Source organism: Ursus maritimus, unplaced genomic scaffold (assembly GCF_017311325.1).
Source record: "Ursus maritimus isolate PB19 unplaced genomic scaffold, ASM1731132v1 scaffold_33, whole genome shotgun sequence".
In the NCBI taxonomy this organism is placed as follows: domain Eukaryota; kingdom Metazoa; phylum Chordata; class Mammalia; order Carnivora; family Ursidae; genus Ursus; species Ursus maritimus.
In genome coordinates this window covers 27311842-27332349 of record NW_024425897.1, presented here as the reverse complement: position 1 = coordinate 27332349, position 20508 = coordinate 27311842, and the positions used below count along the sequence as shown (strand labels likewise).

The 20508-nt window shown below is 48.3% G+C and overlaps 1 protein-coding gene across 6 annotated transcripts in view; it reads right to left on the bottom strand.

Moving 5' to 3' along the window:
* Positions 1-20508, bottom strand: part of GLT1D1 (glycosyltransferase 1 domain containing 1) — a 76634-nt gene that overhangs the window by 27475 nt on the left and 28651 nt on the right. For 4 of the 6 annotated variants that reach the window (XM_040620038.1, XM_040620040.1, XM_040620039.1 and 1 more), the window contains exons 5-9: positions 13280-13393; positions 10900-10936; positions 9356-9412; positions 2318-2413; positions 1698-1747 (exon numbers count right to left, since the gene is read on the bottom strand). In XM_040620038.1, the coding sequence (XP_040475972.1) occupies positions 1698-1747; positions 2318-2413; positions 9356-9412; positions 10900-10936; positions 13280-13393 (354 nt within the window). The remainder of the gene's footprint in view (positions 1-1697; positions 1748-2317; positions 2414-9355; positions 9413-10899; positions 10937-13279; positions 13394-20508) is intronic. The other 2 variants (XM_040620041.1, XM_040620042.1) reach the window with 1 other exon arrangement.

The window sequence follows — 20508 nt, the reverse complement described above, 5'->3', positions numbered from 1 at the left end:
GTCAGCGTGGCACGGGCAAACGTTCCTGCCCACCAAGGCTGTGTTTCAAGGTTCCTTGCACCCGAACATGACCACTTTATAACTGGTTCCCAAACTCTGGCTGTTCCTGTGCATTTTCGTAATCTGTCATATCTGCATACCATCTGTATGGCTGCTTATTTAATACTTTTTAAAGCCAATTCAATTTATTTTTAAAGAAAATTTTCGTAGTTGGAAAGCCAGCATCACGCGCCATAAATAGAACATCGCCATGAAAATGGAAACAGTGGAAATGAGAAACCACATCACTAAATTCTTTCTAAGCCCGAGGCCCTCTCTCTCAGTTAGCAAGGATTTCAGCATCAAACTCAAACTTGTTCTTTCAGTAACGTTCTCCAGACAGAAGGATGGGAAGAGAATTAAAACCATCACTGTCATCAACAACTCTGCCGCTATGGGACTTACCATTCAGCAGGCACCGGGGATTTTCTTGTTGCACCAAAAGGCTGGCGCCGAGCACACGGGCATGTGCATGTAGTGTGCACATGTGTGTGCAGGCGTGTGTACGTATGTGAGTGCCTGTTGCACCAGGCATATGGGTGGAATATGGGGTGATTCCTTTTCCATGTGGCAGATTCGAGCCCTTGATATTTTTATTAGGTTAGGTGGCCTTTTTCTAGGTAAACGTATGGTCTCTCAAAGTCTGAGAATATGGAGGCAAGTGCGTGTCCCCCCACTGCATGCTGTGTGTGTCCCCAGGGAACTGGGAAACCCACAGGAGCACATGCAGAACAGGTTAAGACTCCGAGTCGTGCGGGAACCCACTTGCTCAAGTTCTCGGGGGCACCCCTGATGAATAAAGTGGCTGACACGGCGACGTCGCAAGCTCAGCTATCCCGGTTTGGCACACAGGACCAAGGAAGTGAGCGATGCCTTTCCCCAGGGGGTGGCATCTGCCGCCCCGGCACAGACACCCCACGGAGGACGGGAGTTTCTTCTACGATGTCTCATCCCGTCCTGCTGGAAACAAAGCCTGCTTCATTTCCCACACTGCTTGGAGTAAATCAAGGTTCATTCTCGAGAGATGTTTCCACCCCGATTCTCTGAATCCTGAGCACTCAGCCCTGTGTGTAGGACAGAGCCGCACACACTTGACCTGCGTTGTTGAGGGGACCGGAGAATCTCCTGGAGGCCCGTGGAACCAGACGCAAGGTCTCCAAGGCCTTCCGCTGGCCTCCGCTCCCCGGACAGTGGCCACGGTCAGGGACAAGCATCTCCCCGTGCTTATAGACAGTGATTTCCCACACCCCTCGGCTCCTAAACACAAGTCAACTAGTTAACCTGGTGCTCAGTTGAAGAAATAGCTCTGTGTTGGTTTGCTGTGCAGTTTAAAGGGGTTTCGGGGGTAACGTGGATCTCGTACAACGCGTGCCTGATGCACCGGCTTAGACTAACGTTCGCTTCACGGCACCTTCTCCTGATGCGACTCTGCGCTTCCTAAAAACCTGTCCTCCATAGCAATAAATTAGCTGTAAAGGTTTACAAAACCTCGTCATCTTTAACTTTGGTTTTCATTTCTTAAAAGGCAGACTTTAGTTACTTTAACAGGAAAAAAATAATTTGGTTAGAAGAGGAATGTCAGCTAATTTTAGAAAACCCATAAAAAGTATAAAGACAAAGACAGAGATGAGAGCAACAGTGGCAGCGTATCTACTTACTTCCGGACCTACGATCACCATGTAAACATTAGGCTCCTCTCGATGCCATTCTTGGGAAGAAAAAGAGAAAAAAAAAATTTAGTGGTTTTATGCCACAGATGGAAACATAATTAAGTTTAATATTAATTATGTGATAATATAAATTATTTCATATCATTTTCTCAAATTCTCTGTATTTGAAATGTAAACACTGAACACCGTGTTATTCTAAGTAAAAGGCTTTTTCTAGAATGTTATGCGTTACCCAGATCTCCCCCCCGTTGGACAGCCAGGAGTAATCACTCCACAAGCCAGATGGACGTTGGGGATAATTCAAGCAACGCAGCAAATCTCCAAACGTGTCCTACAAACTGACGTGTGTAAACAGTTTCCAGATAAGGGTATGTTATTCGTACAATTATTCACTACTTTTGTAGTCATTTCCTCAGAAAGCCGAGGGCACGGGAAAGTAGAAACGAGTGAGATCACTACCCAGTGCTCTTGTCTTTCTGGTTGTTTCCAGAGTAACCACCTAGAAGCAGTTCTACTCTTGTGGAAAGACGGAGACGGGAAACCTGAAAGTCCGACGGACAGAAACTCTAAGACCAGTCCCCAAACAGAATTCTGTAACCAAAACGTACCCGAGAACGCATCCACCAAGTAAAGAGGGTCCTTAACTTGTCTAAGTCCACACACCAGGAGGAAGATGTGTAAATTATCAGCACTTTGGTTAATCCCTGCAACAGAAGAGTTCAGATATTTTCAGTGGAGAGGAGGAGCCGGATACCATGGGAGCGAAGACCCCGAGACACAGCTCCGAAGCCGCCGGGCTCCCACCTCTCCGCACCTGTCCCCACCCCGGCCTTCACACAAGTCACTGCACGGACAAACTGCCCCTGCCAGTGGGCAAACCCGAGCTGAGTTCAGCCCGGTAAACAGGACTCCCCTGTGCAATGAGGTAGGGGCACCTCTTACGGAAATGTGAGCCGCGGGTCCTGGAAAATATTTGGATACAATTTCGGTTAGGAAGAGCATTTCGTCACACGAGTAGAGGGGGTTTTATGTAGTAACGTATTCCCCAGTCCGTGCGTGTTTACTGAGGTGCACACATTGAATGTGGACGGGCCCACGGGCACGCGGAATAAAGGCTTTAGGTCGCACAGTGGCTCCTCTCCTCGAGAGCTGGAGGGTCTTCTTGGCCTGTTGGCTCTGGCCGGCCTGGCGATGAGCGTCGGCCAGCAGAGCCCAGTGGAAGGACCGAGAGGGACTTCCGAGTCTCGGCCATGGGAAGCCCCGTGTCGCTGTCTCTCACCCCCGGAGCACTACCGCTCGCAGCCAGGCCGGCTGCCTCCTTGAGGACGGGGCTCTGCGAGGAGAAGCCCGGCCGCCCCGCTGGAGAGGGCCACGCAGGAGCCGCAGGCCTCAGCCCACCGCAAAGGGAGCACGGGCCCAGCAGCAGGCAGGTGAGGCCGGCAGGAGCCGCCCCCAAGCCTGGGCCGAGCTGCTGGCCCCGTCACGGGAAACGGGGCTCTTGAGGGCCCTTTACATGGGGTGGTGTGTTGTGCAGCGACAGGCAATTATCCGGAGAATTAACACAAGCTGACCTAGGACGTCATCATTTCCAGGCGCGTGTAACTGGGCATAAAGCATGCAGGTGAGAGGTTTTCGTTCACGCATTTTATTGCGGCCATTCCTTACTGCACACACTTTGTTTCTCGGTGCTTTTGTGAGCCTTGCCCGGCAGCGTCATCAGAGCGACCGAGGAGACGCAGTGATACCACCTCCACGCGGCCACACGTGCTGCGTACCGACCACGCGTGACCGCGTCTCAGACGGCGTCTGCTCACGTGCTAAGGCCGGGGTGTCCCCCTGAGAAGGGCCCTCAAAGGGCACCACGGTCTCCAGAGTAACTGCTGACAATTTCATCAAGGTGTGGTGTTTGTAAAGTATTTCCCCACTATTCTGAGTACCCTGAAACTAATCCTAGGAGTACAGAGCTTACTATTTGCCCAAAAGTCGAAGCTAGAAGTTATGTGCAGAATCCGCATCCCAGATCAGAGGAACTTGAGGCCAGGAGACGAGCTATTCCCTTTAATGGATGATAACATTGAAGAAGTCCTTGAAGGGACAGGAAGGTCAGATGTGGGACACAGAGGAATCCCTCACTACTGGGCAAGAGCCATCAGTGAAGCTACAGCCGGAGAGGGAACGAACGACGAGGACAAAAATTAAAAGTGCTTTCATGAAAAGTATCAGTGACAACGGAAAGATAACAGAGGGACAGGGAGAAACCAAGGGGATGCCCTCTTCACTACGGGAGGCAGCCTCAGTCCAGGGTACGTAGGGTGTCTGTGTGCACACATGCACACGCGTGCACAGTTTTTATATATATACCGGCTCCCAGTAAGGGAGGAGCTGATGTGCTGTGTCTCCATGTGACCCCCTGGGCAGGACACAGCATCACAGCCACCGTCGTCATGACGTACCCGGAATGTCTGCTCAGCTATGTGAGAAGAGGACAAGAAGGAGGGTAGAAGGAGACACACGAAGGTATCCAAGAGGCGGAACTCAGGAAACCTGTAGTAATGAATTGGAAAAAAAAGGACAATAGCAAACAAACACAGAGACGGCATCCGGCGCCGGCAGCCAAGGCAAGCCCTACTTTACACACCTGTGTGCCGTCTTGGTAGAAAGACTCCATGTGCTTCTGCACTTTTGCTGTGTGACAGGCTTGGATGTTGGAAACCTATTCTGTCCCTTTATTTTGCTGTGACACGTGGTTCACAACATCAGCGGGCCTTCTGCTCAGGTGGCGCTGGGAGAAGTGGGCTGCCACCTACCCCTACGCCAGGATCCCGAGGAAGCCAGGCTGGAGAGGGAGTAACCCACGATGCACAATGTCCTGTGACTGACAGTGAGATACACATGTCGTACTGAAACCTTGTACACATGATATATGTGTGTTCACATACACACACAGTCCCACCGCCAAAATTAGCCTTATTACACATGAGGAACTCTGATGTTTTCTATCTTATTTCAGTTTTTTAAAGTGCTGGTCCCTGGGGCACCTGGGAGGCTCAATCAGTTGAGCATGTGACTCTTCTTTTTTTTTTTTAAGATTTTATTTTTTTGTCAGAGAGAGAGAAAAAAAGAGCACAAGCAGGGGGAGCAGCAGACAGAGGCAGAGGGAGAAGGAGGCTCCCAGCGGAGCAGGGAGCCCGATGTGGGCCTCGAAGCCAGGACCCTGGGATCATGACCTGAGCCGAAGGCAGACGCTTCACCAGCTGAGCCACCCAGGCGTCCCGAGCATCTGACTCTTGATCTCAGCTCAGGTTTTGAACTCAGGGCCGTGAGTTCAAGCCCCGTATTGGGCCCCACAGTAAGAAAGGAGCCTACTTTTTAAAAAAATTTAAAAATAAAAAAATAAAAGTGCTGGTCCCCAACTCACTCCGTGATTTTGAGAGCCCTGACTTAACCAGACCCTGGATGGCGACAGAGCTAACCTTCTCTTCTTTTGTCTTTCTCATCTTCTTCCCACGTTGGAGAGTAAATTTCATGAGAACTTAGGAAACGGAATTAGCCCATGGCAGGACAAAGGACTAAATGCTTTGCCTTATTCTAGGATTTACAAGATTTTAAGAATAAAACGCAAAGACAGCATTTGGGTTTGAGTAGCTTCCACACGCTTCTCACCCACAGCAGCACCGTTTTCGAGGATCTAGAGAGAAGGGTTGGGAAGTCACAATCGAGCAAGCACGCGCCGCAGCCCAGCACACGGAAGCGCCCGCTCCGCCTGTCCCGGGCCACGGCTGGGGACACGTATGGTGGCCATTCTTACACTCAGAGCAGAACTAACAGAAACTGGCCTGTGGACGTCTGGAGGCGAGGCAGGAGCCTAGCTGATGTTTTGGTGGATTTCAGGTCTTCCTTTTGGCTGCAGACTTCCTTCTCTTCCTGCTGTTTGTAAACATCCAGCTTGAACATGAGTCAGGGTCTGAACTCATCCCTCACAGATGCACAGACTTTCTCGTCCGTCCCTCCGATGTTACCATTTCCTGGAGAATGGTATTTTTATCTTGAAAACAGAATGAGTCGCTCTCGCGGGCTGGCACTGCATTGGCCCCCGTGGGCGGAGCGCCCGCCACGCTGCCCAGCCCTCTGCCTGCCTCACCAGCCGGCCCCGCAGCACTGCCCCGATCCGTGCTAAGGCACCTTCTCTCCCGTCTTCTGTTCTGGCCGCTCTGTTCATTTATTTTTTTTCCGTGGGTTATTATAAGGAGAAAGATCAAAGGACTTCAGTTGAGCGCCTTAGATGTAGTGGATTTTAGCTGGAAAATCTGATTTGGGGGCTGTGAAAATATCAAGGGATCTGGTAACATGAATTTTCCCCATGAAAAACAAAGGGTTTTCCTAGGCACTGCCAAGGAGGAGAAATACTAGCATCCGAGATGGCCTATTCGAGTCTGCACGTAGAAACACAGATACAGTTTACAGAAGGAGGGGGAAGAAAACGAAATAGAACAGTAGAAACACAAACAAATCAGGAAGGTATGGTCACGTTCCAGCTGCCGTGGTTTTGGGTGTGACAGCTTACAAAGAATCGTGCTTTCGGTGCGTTTGGTCATTGGCATTTCAAAGCAAAACTCACGCATCATTGAACCAGAGCAACGTTCAAGTTGGACATGGAAACGCACAGAAAAACTGCACAGAAACTTGCCTGCACGTGTATCTTCCGATCAGAATAAGTACCGTAAATACCATGTGGAAAATTATCACGATGCCACTTAGTGCCTTTAGTCTACTTTATTCTTTACTTTTCCCTAGCTGGCTTGTTGGAACGTGAAATCTGGTTAGCATAAACATCGTTCAATGTTTTAAGCTAAAAAGATTTAGTAGGTTGTTAGCCAGAGCTGAGAGAGAGAACTGGATATTCTCAGAAGGACTTTAAACACACTGTTAAGGAGCATGCATCACAGAATCAACATCGGAGACCCGAGAAGCCGACGGGAGCCCTTGGGGACTGACCAGGCACTCGTCTGCGGGCACGCACTGTTAAATGACACCCTCCCCACCCACTCCCTGTGGTTGCAAGGTTAGCAGTTCACAAGGATGTAGGGGGTGAGTATCTGCTCACTAGTAGTCTGCGTCGAATTCACTGTATCTTCTGTTTTCGCCGTCTGAGGCTCAAGTGGAAATGACAGATCACACTCACGGGCCCCGGAGGCCAGGCTAAGATCGAGGATGGGTGGGGAAGACAGTCCATCTCTGGAGTCTGAAAGACGACAACGATGAATGACCCCGCAAATGAGAACAGACACCCGGTCATAAAACCCAGAGACGCTGATTAATTCTGCCTCCACCGGACGCCAGGATCCAGCAGGGCTGGCGACCATGACACCATCGCGCTTCCCTCTGCCGCGGGTCCCGGACACGCTCATGGCTTCTGACTGCACACGTGAAGTGGGGACTGCTGCCCGGGGGGTCTCTGGAGGAGTCTTGCCCATCCCTCGGCTGTTCCATTAATCACTCCACAGTAAGACCAATGAAACAATCAACCAGAGACTACAGGCTTGATGGAAAATCACTCTCCTTTTGGAAATCATGACCCCTAGTCACACTGCAACGGCGTCCCGTGATGGATAGAAGCTGAAGTAAGCTCCCAACAGATTTATGGGGGCCGGCGGCTTCTGAATAACGGCCCGCACTTCCCGGTGCGACAGAGCAGCAGGGCAGCGCGGTTCCTCTGTGACGTGGGGAACAGCCCTGCTGCTGGCCCCGAGGCTGACGGATGCACTTGGAAACTTGTTTCTAATAAAATGCTTGGACGTCTTCTTTTTCCAAGGGAACCTAACATCAACACACAGTAGGTGGTGGGGGTTTCTGTGTGATGTTTCTGGAGAGAAAATAGGCTTGGGGGTCTGCGTGTTGGCTGCAGACGGGGCCTGTGGTTTGCATTTCCAGCTTCTCTCTCAAGTTTACGTCAGACCCCCTTCCCCGCCCCCGACAGTACCCTTGCACCATGGACTCTCGAGAGAAGCAGTGTGTGGGTTAAAACAGATGAGTTCTTAAACCTCCCAGTGCGTTTGGTGAGTCAGTGTTAGCTGTTCGCACACCTTCAGCAGAATTACCGGGCTGGTCGGCCTGGAAGGCCGTGGTAGTCCCCAAGAGCGTACGCTTATGGGCCTCATGGGTAGACAAAAAACTGTCTATATTTAAAGATACTGTGCAAGAAAATTTTGTTTAAACGTTGTGACTGTGCTTGGATCATACCACGTACGGAAACCACGAGGGCTAGGGAACATGGCACCTGCATAGCATCGCTGATGGGCATGCTCATTGATGCTGCCTTTCCAGGGGACATTAAGCTTGATGCACAAGGGCTCCGATGAAATTAATAGATTAAATTTATAAGATTTCAGGATATAATGTCAACAGTCAATTATTTTTGTATACTGGCAACAAACAATTCATAAATAACATTTAAAAAAACTTTGGCATCAAAAATAAAATCCTTAAGAATAATTTTCTTTTTTAAAGATTTTACTTATTTTACACAGAGAGAGAGAGCACAAGCAGGGGGAGCAGCAGAGGGAGAGGGAGAAGCAGGCTCCCCGCTGAGCAGGGAGCCCAACGCAGGACTCGATCCCAGGACCCTGGGATCATGACCTGAGCCGAAGGCAGATGCTTAACTGACTGAGCCACCCAGACGCCCCCAAAATATTCTTTTTAAAAAGACAAGGACCTGTAAAAATCATTATGAAGGTAAATGAGACTTAAAAAAGTGGACGAATAGATCAAGTTCATGGACTTGAAGACATTATCTTTAGGATATCCATTCTCCCTGAATCAACCTAAAGATCAGTGCAAGGGGGTTTTGCTAGAGATTGACAGGGTGAGTGGAGATGCATACGGATATGCAAAAAACCTAGGTCAGCTGAAACAACTGTTAAGCAGAGGTGCTGACTCACACTACCTGATTTCTCAACATTCTATAAGCCTGCGGCGAGAAGACAACGCGATGTCAGCATAAGGGTAGACGTGCGGATCCACGGACACTCACACACGGTGAACCGATTTTCCGCAGAGTGAGTCAGTGAAGAAAGAAGAACGTTTTCGAAAAATGATACTAGCACACCGTTCAGAAAGAAAGGGATTTTGATCCCTACCTCATATCACAGGCGAAAATGAATTTCAGCTGGGTTATAATCTGAATGAAAGAGCTAAAACACGAACACTTCTGGAGGAAAAGAAATAGGGGAAATATTTCTGTGAACTCGGAGCAGGCAAAGGTTTCTTGATCAGCGCCCAGACAGTGCTACCCATTAACGAACGATGGATAAACTAGAAGAAAATGGAAAGGTAAACCAGAGGAAACAGGAGAAAATATTCACGTGTATGCACGTATCTCACAGAAGACTTGAACCCAGAATGTATTAAAACTCCTCCTCCAAACCGCCTCTTCCTCTCATTCTCCCAAGGAAGACGACACTCATGACGTTTCAGGGAACAGAGAGAAGCCCCAGGTGTGTCCTGACCCCAGTTCCTGCTCCTCCCTTCCCTTGTTCCCTTTGACCTGAAGAACCTCTTTTCCAAAACCACGTGAGCACCCCATGTACCTGACACCACTGGACAGGATGCGCCCTGGTCAAAATCTCGCGAGAAGATTCATCTCTTACCTGAACGGTGAAGGAAGGTGTTCCAGTTAAAGGCGGCATTCGGTACTGTCATGACTCCTGGGTCGAAGGAAAGAGAGAGAGTCCACGCTGATGAGATGGAACCAGCGAGCTTGTGTCGACGCGCTCGAAGTTCTGAGTGCCTTGTGAGCACATGTTCGACCCTCACATGGGAGGTTCGAAGGGAGCCCAGGGGTCCCCATCGAGGAAAGGTGCACCCCCTTCGACCTCGCCGTCCATCACGGGGCGGGACAGCCGCCAGGTGGTGGGAAACGCGAGTCTCTAACGAAGGCCCGGAAGCAACAGGCGTCTACACCACAGCCGCACATACGAATTATGTCTCCGTTTCAAGTTCCTAGTCCCAGCCCTCTCCACACCACACATGACTGCCTGCTCCCCGTGCCACCTCCTCGAACAGATGTAAGTTTAAAATTCTCTTGAACTGGGCATTTTAAGATGTAGGAAATTCAGAGGCAACATTGAACAGCTTATCCTGATAACAGGAAACATCTGAAGTTTTAGGACATGTAAATTAAGTCATTTAACCCTCTCTGCAATCTGTGAGATCGTCACCTGCACTGAACAACACAGATGACTCACTTTCATACCCGCTCTGGGCATAGACGCTGGGTGGGTGCAGTCCACACACTCCCGGGACCCCTTAAAGCCCTGGTAGGCACGCTGAGTCCCCCAGTTTGTCTAGCTGGAAACAGGCTCACACAGGTTAAACGGTGTTCACAGCAACTCGGGGTGTAGGTGGGCTAGGTCACGTCCGAACCCGTGTTTGCCTGGTGCGCCAGCAAGTTCCTCGGCTAGAAATCAGGCCATGACAGAGGCCCACACCTGCCCTGACGCTGAGAGACACTTTTATACATATGTTCAGACTCAGTGCATCTTTTTTAAAATGGGTGTTCCAAGAAAGGGCTTATTTGGTTAGTGATCCTTTTGCTAAAAATCACACTGAAGCGACCGGAGCACGTACAGCCGGGACCATGCACGGTGCAGCCGAGGCGGGCCTTGGGGGCCTGCGCCCCTCTGCGCTTCGCACCTGCGCTGATCCGAGTGTGCAGTGGGTTACGCGCTCCTCTTGCAGCGGCCTCTCGCGGTGATTCCTACTGTTCAAACAACGACACACTGGTTCCGTCGCTGTGTTCAGATGCTGAGGGTGTCCCTGAAAGGCCGTGCAGGCCACCGTCGGGGTGGGACTGGGTGAGGGCAGCAAGGGGTGAGGAGGGAGCAGAACGGCTCTGCTTCCCCCCAACTCAACTAAAACGGAGAAGCTCAGCTTTCTCCTTTTGTAAACAGACCCCTGAGAGAGCACATTGTACTTCTACTGGTCGAAAAGGTTAAAGGACCTGTATTTTAAGTTGTTCTTTTATAATTTCATTGTATTTGTCCTTTATCTTCACGTTAGGAAATAACAGACCATCCATGCTAATTATCAGTAGGTAAATGGAAGGCACCGTGTTATTTCATCCACAAACACGTCAGTACCTGTGTCTAAAAGGACTTGTCTTTTAAAAATACGTAAATTTTAATATTCTTACCTTGGCTCTGGATGTAGATCTTATCCCTGGCGTGCGGCTTTAGAAAAGAAAGGAGAAAGGGAAAAAGTACATTGGGTAGTCCGTTACAACTGCTTTTTAGAAACAATGGAGGCCATAAAGAAACAATCGCCTTGGAACACGTCACAAAGAGTCATCCACGCATCTGCTCACACACTAGTTACTTTCTAAGAGCAGAGAGTTCCTTCCGCTTTTAATGGGGGTTAGGCCATTAAAACCACGGCACCTTCAAGGTAAGAAGCACAAAGAAGGAGGCCCCTTACGTTAGGCGCGACGCGTGATTACGGCTGCACGGTTACTACGTTAGCAGAAGGTTACGGAAGCTCAGACAGCGAACACGCCGACGGCAGAGCCCACGCGGAGCCTGTCTACCATGTGCGGGAGCTGGAGGCAGACGTTTGGGAACCCTGGTTTGGGGACACAGATCCTAGAATGGGAGAGTCCACTCCCCAGCCCCTACCTGCGGGGAAGACATGGGGAGGGGGGGCCGAGGAGGAGAGGGAAGGGCCCGGGAGCTGCGGCATCCAGCCATCTGCAGGGCGGCGGACTGCAAGTCCCTACCCGACAGGGACCTCAGTGTGCTTTGCTTCTGTCCTTCGTGTTACAGTCTCTGTCTGAGACACTAGCGCCTGGACCGTCGCCCTCAATTCACCACGCAGAGGGGATGCTCCCCTTTTTAAATGCCCTTAAAATAGGAAGCCTTAAAATAGTTTTAAAAATTCTCCTCCCTACTAGTGAAAAAAATGTGAATTTTAATGGAAAAAATGGCTAATAGCAACAATTTGAAATTAGGAATTGAAGTCCAGAGTCCTAACATCCTCCTTTTGTGTAATGATAATCTCACTGGAACGCTGGAGACTTCCACTGTGTGCAGAGGAGGCCAGGCGTGCTGCTGCTTCAGGCGGCCCCGAGAAACGTGTGCTAACATGCTGGCGAAACTTACCAGCCTCGCGTTTAAACTGCAAAGTGAACACCAGCGTTCGACAAAAACAGGTTCAATGTCATTCTATGTAGATTTGATTAATTAAGGGAAGGCAAAGTAGGGTTTTTGCCTTGCCTCTGTTTCCAAGAGAAATATTCTCCGTCTGCAATTAGAAATGCATAAACCCACAATGCTCCCTTCAAGAAAATTCCTTCTGAAACAAACAAAAAATTAAACTGGCATCCCAACTACATAAGCAGAATGAATGGACTCTATGTGGAAATTTCTGGATTTAGCTGCTGGTCTTTACATATCTTTGAGCATTATTTCCCTTAAATCTACTCAAACCATGAGAAAATAAATAAGTATCAAGTCCTATATGAACATTTAAAACATGTCAGGAATAACATTTTAAGATCTCATCCTAGTAAGTCAAGAAAACAGAGTTACAATATAAAAGAAATCTGGACCTGGTTTATTGTTAATCTTTATAATAAAAGAAATCTGGCAAAATTCAACTGGCTTATATTGATTTTGAAAAGCATTATCTATATTAAAATGCTCTAAATACAAATTAGGTTTCTTTGTTCAATATTTATTGTTTCTCTTGCCTTGAAATAACATAAGTCAAAATCCTTGTATATCACTTCCCTTGCAAGATTAGCTCATTGATGCAGAAAATGAAAAAGCAGGCTGTGTGTGTGTGTGTGTGTGTGTGTGTGTGTGTGTGTAGGGGGGAGGGAAGGAGGATACTCCACGGTGTCTATGAGGAACCGTTACTCAGTTTGGCCCATTACTAGATATAAAAAGCCAGTGTCCTGTTGGATAGATACTTATAAATGCCCCTGGCTTCCTAATAGACCCAAACGCTAATTCATGCCTCTTTATAATGGAATAACAGACAACAACAAATAGATCCCCTGCTTTCAAAATTTATATGACCCGAAATTAAGCTCTTTGAAGGTAGAAACCACAGTAAATGTTATTTTTGAAACATATGTATAATTGCAGGGTGTATGGGTGACAAAAATACTAATTTTTATTTTGAAATGGCAATGCAACTTCTGACGATGGCTTTGTTAAAAAGTACTTTTAAAAGAGCTACAAATTGCTTTTAAACAATCATGGCTTATAAGTGGAAAGTTCTCAAAATATACCTTTGTTAAGAAAAAAACGCACAGGAATTGGGGTCTTTTCAGGGGATGTGGTTCTCTTCCTTCTCCTCCCACCCTGTTCCCTTAGAAATTGGTTTTTAAGCAAGGAAAGAAAATAAAAGAAGAAAAGACACACGAATGGGATGAGAAGTGTCTCCAAAGACTGGATCAGGATCCAGTCCCGTGGGATCCAACGCTGGCCGGCACTGCAAGGAATAGGAATGCCAACAGGAAAACTGGAGGGAAGACCGTTTTTAAGAAACAGTTAAATCTATGGAGTAAATACCTGGGGATATTTGATGTTATTGAAAAGCTCCCCCTGCCATTCTGTGCTTTGGTGATTTGATGAATTCGAAGCAATTCTGGTCATTCCAGATGTCTGAGCCCTCAGGTCATGATCCTGTGAAGGGGGCCGTCTGATGAGGTTTCCATCCTCTGAGTTACATTAAAACTTTTCAATTCCCAGGGATCTCATTTGGGGAAGAAGAATGCAAAGAACACTTCCAGTACCCTCACGAAATCTCAGAGGAAAGCCAATCTTAATAGAAGTTATTAAAAATGATTAGCTTCCTAGGGTATGATCAGCCCCTGCAGTTTCTCCTACAGAGTATTTGCAGGGAGGGCCGCAGACAAGGAGGGCATCTAAGGAGGAACCCCGTGAGATGAAGGGTTTTAAGTTTCCACTTTGGGGGGCGGCACCCTAACAAAAGCTGTGGTCTGTGTGGTTCCTGCTGCCGCCAGCGTGATGCTGAGAGATAGTCAGGTGCAGAGCGACGGGCCATGCAGAAGGAAGAAGGAGTAAGGCGTTCACAGGGCAACATGCGCTCAGTACGCAGAGCTCAGCGATTAGTCGGCGCGGGGCTCATCGCGATGGGTGGGCGCGAACACCGGCGTCGGCTTTGGGAGCTCACCTGTGTCGCCAGCTGCGCACGGGACAGCCCGTGAGATCTGTCTTGCTTTCTGCATTTTAATTTCCAAAAGAATTTTGATGAGTACGTGCACACACTGAAAGTAAAAGTACACTTTAGCTACGGCCTCACACAAAACCGCTTCAGGGAAGGTGAGGCACAGCACTGGCGCCCCAGAAGGCGGCGAGGCACAGCACTGGCGCCCCAGAAGGCAGTGAGGCACCGGCTCCAAACTAGGAAAAAAATCTCTAAAAAGTAACGACACCAGAAGGCTTAGCTCGGCGCTAACCTTGGCGAAGAGTACAGATGGGCCATTCTGGTTATCCCCGCGTTTTCTCGAATTTGATAGCCACTTCAAGCAATATGAACTCAAACTCAAGATATTTTAAAACCAGCTAGCTCATAAATAAATATTTGAATTTGGAGAGTGTCCTGTTAGCAGAGTACTCCTTAGAAAGAGCGGGTTGACAGTGCAGTTGAATTTTCTGTAGGCCTGTGGGGGTTTGAACCCCATGGGGACCCTAGTAAACCCAAGATCGTTGCCTCTGTGGAGAGAAAAGCCTTCCGTTACGATATATACCTAATTCGCTTTACTTTGTGTGTGTGTGTGTGTGTGAAATAGTCATATTTTCTGGTGAAAGTCCGATGAATTCAGAGAAGGAAGCCTGAACTTCCAACACAAGTGTGCGTGCTGAATGTCCACTACGTACTGTCCTAAGAAACCAACCCTCTGTATAGACCAGCTTTACGTTCCCATAAGGCATACATCAAAGTTCCCAGGGGGTACTGAATCAAATTCCTAAAAATGCCAAATCAGGGTTATAACTTCACAAACCGACAGAGCAGTGGTTTCCGAAAACACAACCAGTGTTGAACTTGTGTGATAAATATGAACGATGCAGCGTGCAGACCTGGTGAAGAGGCCCCTGGGTGGGACTGTGCCCTTCACAAAGCGGGTACGACGTCACGTTAAGGTCGATGTAAACAACACTAGAAAAATAACGACAAGCCCAAACAAAGGCATTTCAAATTACAAGAGACAAAGCAAAGCCATGGTTATTGAATGCCATCCAACTGAGTTGTGTAGTCAGCCAGAGAGAGGCAGGGGTCATGATGAGCCTCCAAAGGAGTGCCCCAGCTTTCTCGAGGGCTGAAAGGGACCCAGGGCTGACGCAATAAACCCCTTCTGCGGACATGGCCTTGAAGATGTATCCCACGGCCCGATGCTGTGTGAACACGTGTCTGAGCAGTCTTGAAAGAGGTCATCCCCCACTTGTATGTACGGAGCTGGGCTGCCCAGTGTGGCGGCTGCCGGCCGCACGAGACCACGGAGCCCCTGAACCAGGGCTGGTCTGAACGGAGATGTGCCCTGAGTGCAAAAGGTACACTGGATTTTGAAGACCTCATGCAAAAAAAGATATGAACTATCTCATTAGTCATTTTTATGTTGATCACATATTGAAATAATACGATTTTGGATACAGACAGTATGCAATAAAGAACTTAGCCTTTGCACGAGACTTCTGGGAAATAACTTACATGAGACCTCATAGGAGGGTCTCTGTTTAGGGCAGCGCGAGGCCCAACCATTGGTTTCCGGATGAGAGCGGGCCATACCACAAAGACCACCCATGCGGTTTAGGGTGGGGACTTGGCGTCGAGTGGCATCCATCCACCAGGACACTGGCTTCAACCACGTGGGCAGTCAAGCGATCAGTCAGGCCTACAGAGTGGCGCTCCAGTAAAGACGCCGGAGGCTCAGCCTGGGTAGGCTTCTCCGGCGGCAATCCTCCGCGCACATTGTCTCAGATCAACAGCCAGAGGGTGGAGTGCCTTGACTCCACAGGGAAGGAGGCCAGGGAGCCTTGCCCTACACAGCTCTTCAGTGTGGCTGATCTTAGTCTGATGAAGTCTATGACTTACCTAGAATAAACCGTAACCACGAGTAGAGTAACCTTCAGTGAGTTTTGTGCAATAAGAAGCAAATGCCCCGAATCTTCCTAATCTGGGATTATGGAAATCTGATTCTGGTTAGATAATGATGAGGTAGGGTTAACTAAACGACACCCTGAGTCAGACCTGCTCACTATAATAGAGAACACAAAATTAAAAACAAAAGCTGGGCCATTCAATAATGAAGAGCCAAACTTAATTACTTAAGAAACATCACTGTGCAGAATACATAACTAAAAATCATCTCTCTACAAAAATCCATCTAAAATAGTTACATAAATGTGGACGAATAATGAAGCTTTACATTATTTATATGTTTTATTTGTAAAAACTAATCACATAAAGGTACTGAACAGAACTTCATTGAAAACTCATCCACCAAGTAAAGGGCAGAAAGCTACATTAAACACAGGCTCACATCCGGATCTAGAAACTACCCCACCGCTGGCAACGCCAAAACCGGAAACACTGTTTCCTTATTATCAGTTTTATTATAGCGTCTCCTAAGTCATCGCCTAAGACTGACCTTTTACTGCCTGCTCAATTTTATTTTAAATACTTTGTTAGAAACGTGGAAGAGTATGACAAAGCAGGAAAAAACATCCAGTGGAAAAAAGACAGTCTCTTCAATAAATGGTGCTGGGGAAATTGGACAGCTACATGCAAAAGAATGAAACTTGACCACCCTCTCACACCATACACAAAGGTAAACTCCAAGTGGATGAAAGACCTCAATGTGAGACAGGAATCCATCAAAATTCTAGAGGAGAACATAGGCAGCAACCTCTACGACATCAGCCACAGCAACCTTTTTCATGACACATCTCCAAAGGCAAGAGAAACAAAAGATAAAATGAACTTGTGGGACTTCATCAAGATAAAAGCTTCTGCACAGCCAAGGAAACAGTCAAAAAAACTAAGAGGCAGCCCATGGGATGGGAGAAGATATTTGCAAATGACACTACAGATAAAAGGCTGGTATCCAAGATCTACAAAGAACTTCTCAAACTCAATACATGAGAAACAAATAAATCAAAAAATGGGCAGAAAATATGAACAGACACTTTTCCAATGAAGACATACAAATGGCTAACAGACACACGAAAAAATGTTCAACATCATTAGCCATCAGGGAAATTCAAATCAAAACCACATTGAGATACCACCTTATGCCAGTTAGAATGGCAAAAATTGACAAAGCAAGAAACAAATGTTGGAGAGGATGTGGAGAAAGGGGATCCCTCTTACACTGTTGGTGGGAATGCAAGTTGGTACAGCCACTTTGGAAAACAGCATGGAGGTCCCTTAAAAGGTTAAAAATTGAGCTACCCTGTGATCCAGCTATTGCACTACTGGGTATTTACCCCAAAGATACAGACGTAGTGAAGAGAAGGGCCATATGCACCCCAATGTTCATAGCAGCTTTGTCCACAATAGCTAAATGGTGGAAGGAGCCGAGATGCCCTTCAACAGATGACTGGATTAAGAAGTTGTGGTCCATATATACAATGGAATATTACTCAGCCATCAGAAAGAACGATTACCCAACACTTGCAGCAACATGGACGGGACTGGAGGAGATTATGCTGAGTGAATAAGTCAAGCAGAGAAAGACAATTATCATATGGTTTCACTCATTTATGGAACATAAGAAATAGCAGGAAAATTGGTAGGAGAAGGAAGGGAAGAATGAAAGGGGGGTAAACAGAAGGGGGAATGAACCATGAGAGACTGTGGAGTCTGGGAAACAAACTGAGGGCTTCGAGGGAGGGAGGGGGGGATGGGATGGGCCTGTGATGGATATTAAGGAGGGTACATATTGCATGGTGCACTGGGTGTTATACGCAAATAATGAATCATGAAACATTACATCAACAACTAAGGATGTACTGTATGGTGACTAACATAAAAAAAAAGGTTAAAAAAAAAAAGGAATGTGGAAGAGTAAAACAGAGACGCCTGACCCGGGATCACCCGGCCCATGTAGGAACCTGAGTGACAGCGAATGGTGGACTTGGCTCGGAGACACAAGCTGGCCCTTCCACTGGCGTCATCACCCCTACCGTCCTGCCCGCCCGGACTGCACCTGCTCCGTGCATTGGGGCCGGTTCCCGTCTGACTGCATGTGAAAGTGAAGTGCACGCAGGAAGAACGGTCCGCCCGCTCCTGAGGCCAGCGTCACACTGCAGCGGCAGTCCCCATATTTATGCCGAACTCCAGTATTTGTCTCTAATTCAGTGCGTCTGGGACTCAGAGAGTGCACTTCTCTCCTTTTCCAAATTCCTACGCTTGAGTTCTTCCAAAATTTATTGATAAAAATCTTAAATCATGTCAATATTCTTGAGTCCTACTTTATTTCTTCTTTACATGCTACGGTCTTCCCACACAAAAATTTATCCAGAACCTGGTACTTAGGTTAAAAAAATCTTCATCAAAGTGCATTTACAGGGAAAATGGCACGATGGCTGTAACTTTTAAAAAAATATTCCAGAAAGTGTGTGCACACATATATGGATATGTGTGTGTGCATGTGTGCGACTGCACACGTGTGTGTATGTGTGCGTGCGTGCAGGTGTGCGTGTGTGTGTGTGTGTGTACATGTGGGACGGGGAGAATGACAGTAGGTTAAGTAAGAATGGAAGAACGTAAGCAGGTGTTGGGTGCAGGGCACCCTTCTATTCTTGCTACTTGTGGTTATGTGTAGAAACTTCTGTAAGAACAAGTTCTAAAGAAAGGTCCGTCCCTTGTAAATTCAATTCAACAAATATTTATTGAGCACGAGGATGTGTGTTACCCTCTGGGGATGCACTGGTGAACCCCACTTTGTCCCTATCCTCAGGGAGCTCACGACCACACAGGGTAAAGGCAAGGACAAGCACCAAGTGCATCTCTCCCTTCGTCTGCACCCCTGCAGGGCCACCTCGAAGACTCTCCCATTACGGGGCCGACTGTATCCCCACTCCTCGACTTGGGCCAGGAGGATGGGAGCCAACATTACTCAAGCAGAAGTTCCAAGAAGGCTTTCTCCCTGGGGCCTGCTCTCCCCCGCTGCAGAGCCCACGAGGGATGGTAGATCCAAGGAGAGAGGCCTCAGCTGTCCCCAGCGCTCCAGCGAAGGCCCCGGCCACGGCAGAAGGAGGCCCCCCAGACCACTCAGCCTGGCTGGGCTGACGCAGGCAGCACAGAGATTGAAGAGTACGGGTTTGATTTCAGGCGTTGTATTTGGTGTGGTTTGTTTTATAACAAAAAACATACAGTGAGTGAGCACATCTACGGCGATTTGGGAGGATCCTAAGTCAATGGACAAAGGTGACATTTAAGATGGAGACGCGTGGGGGAAGGGGTCCGAGTTCACGGACAAGGACCATACGCTGCAACAGGCAAAAGCTTCCTTTCATGCCTGGCTTGGGACAGTTGGGTCCCCACGTCTGCTGCTCCATTCGATGTGTTCTGGCTGAAATGTAAAGAAAAGCCGGCCTCTTGCTGATCGGTCGTTGGGAAGGGGCGAGCCTTTTCGGATCATTGTAGCTGTTACTCTTGGGAACTTACACGAAAACTCAAAAAAATGGTCATGTCCTAAAGTTAGATGCAAGAGGGACCCTGAACTCCTGTCACACTCTGCTCCATCAAAGTCCATTGGTGTAGCTCACACTTTGGATGGATCTTTCCCCTACGCAGGATTGTCACGCCGTGTATCAGTCATTGGAAAAACACAGGTTCCCTGAGGCAGGCAGATCTTCCAAATCAGGGGCTGTGTCATTATACCACGTCAACACACAAATCCCGCTTGTTCGGATGACCGCTGATCTCACCAGGGGGTCTTCACGCCTGGGGAAGCTGTCGGCCGCAGGGTGGCTTTCCCAAGTTCCCATTTTTGCTCAACGATTCAAACGTTATCGTTGGCAACAAAGACTGCCGGTGGTTTTGCTTAATGTGACTGGCTTGATCCACTCAGTTTTAAGAAACTGTCTAACAAATGCCCACATCCGAATCACCAGTTTGCCTGCCAGTTGTTCTTTCAGATACAAAATCATGTCGCGATGTGTCCGGTTCAGTCTGCGACTCAAACACACGGGAGCCTCCAGACGAACGCCATCCGTCCCTCAGAGCGCAGCGGGAAGCGGTGTGGATGCTTCGGCGCCGTCACACACAATGTTCAAAAACACGTATTCCAAGGTCAATGTTGGATGCATCTTTTTATGGCTTCGTCAAGGAGATCTTCAAGTGATTTTGTTTTTTTTACTTACAGGGGGTGGTGTGAACCATCACTGACTGGCTCAGATGGGGGCCACTGCCTTCTAGGAGGAAGGGAGGGAGGGGTCAGCCGTTTTACTGCGCCCCCAAGGCGGGGAAAGCAAACAGTGTCTCTGTGTTATGATGCAAATAGGCTTGGCTTTGTGGGGGCCAGGAAGCCTGCAGGGATCCCCCTCTGACAGCACCAGCCCAGACAACCACCTTTTTAGAAGGCAGACAGTCAGACTGGTCCAGCAGAAAACCAGCAGCCAGGAAGGAAGCCTGTCACTGGTCTTTCGGAGATGTACGGTTATTAAACTGCCCTCCCGTTCCTGCCTGGGAGCGTCTGATGCGAAGAAGGAGGTAGGCGCACTCCGGCCGCGGGGATGAGTGCATCCGCACGCGCACAGTGTTCAGAGCC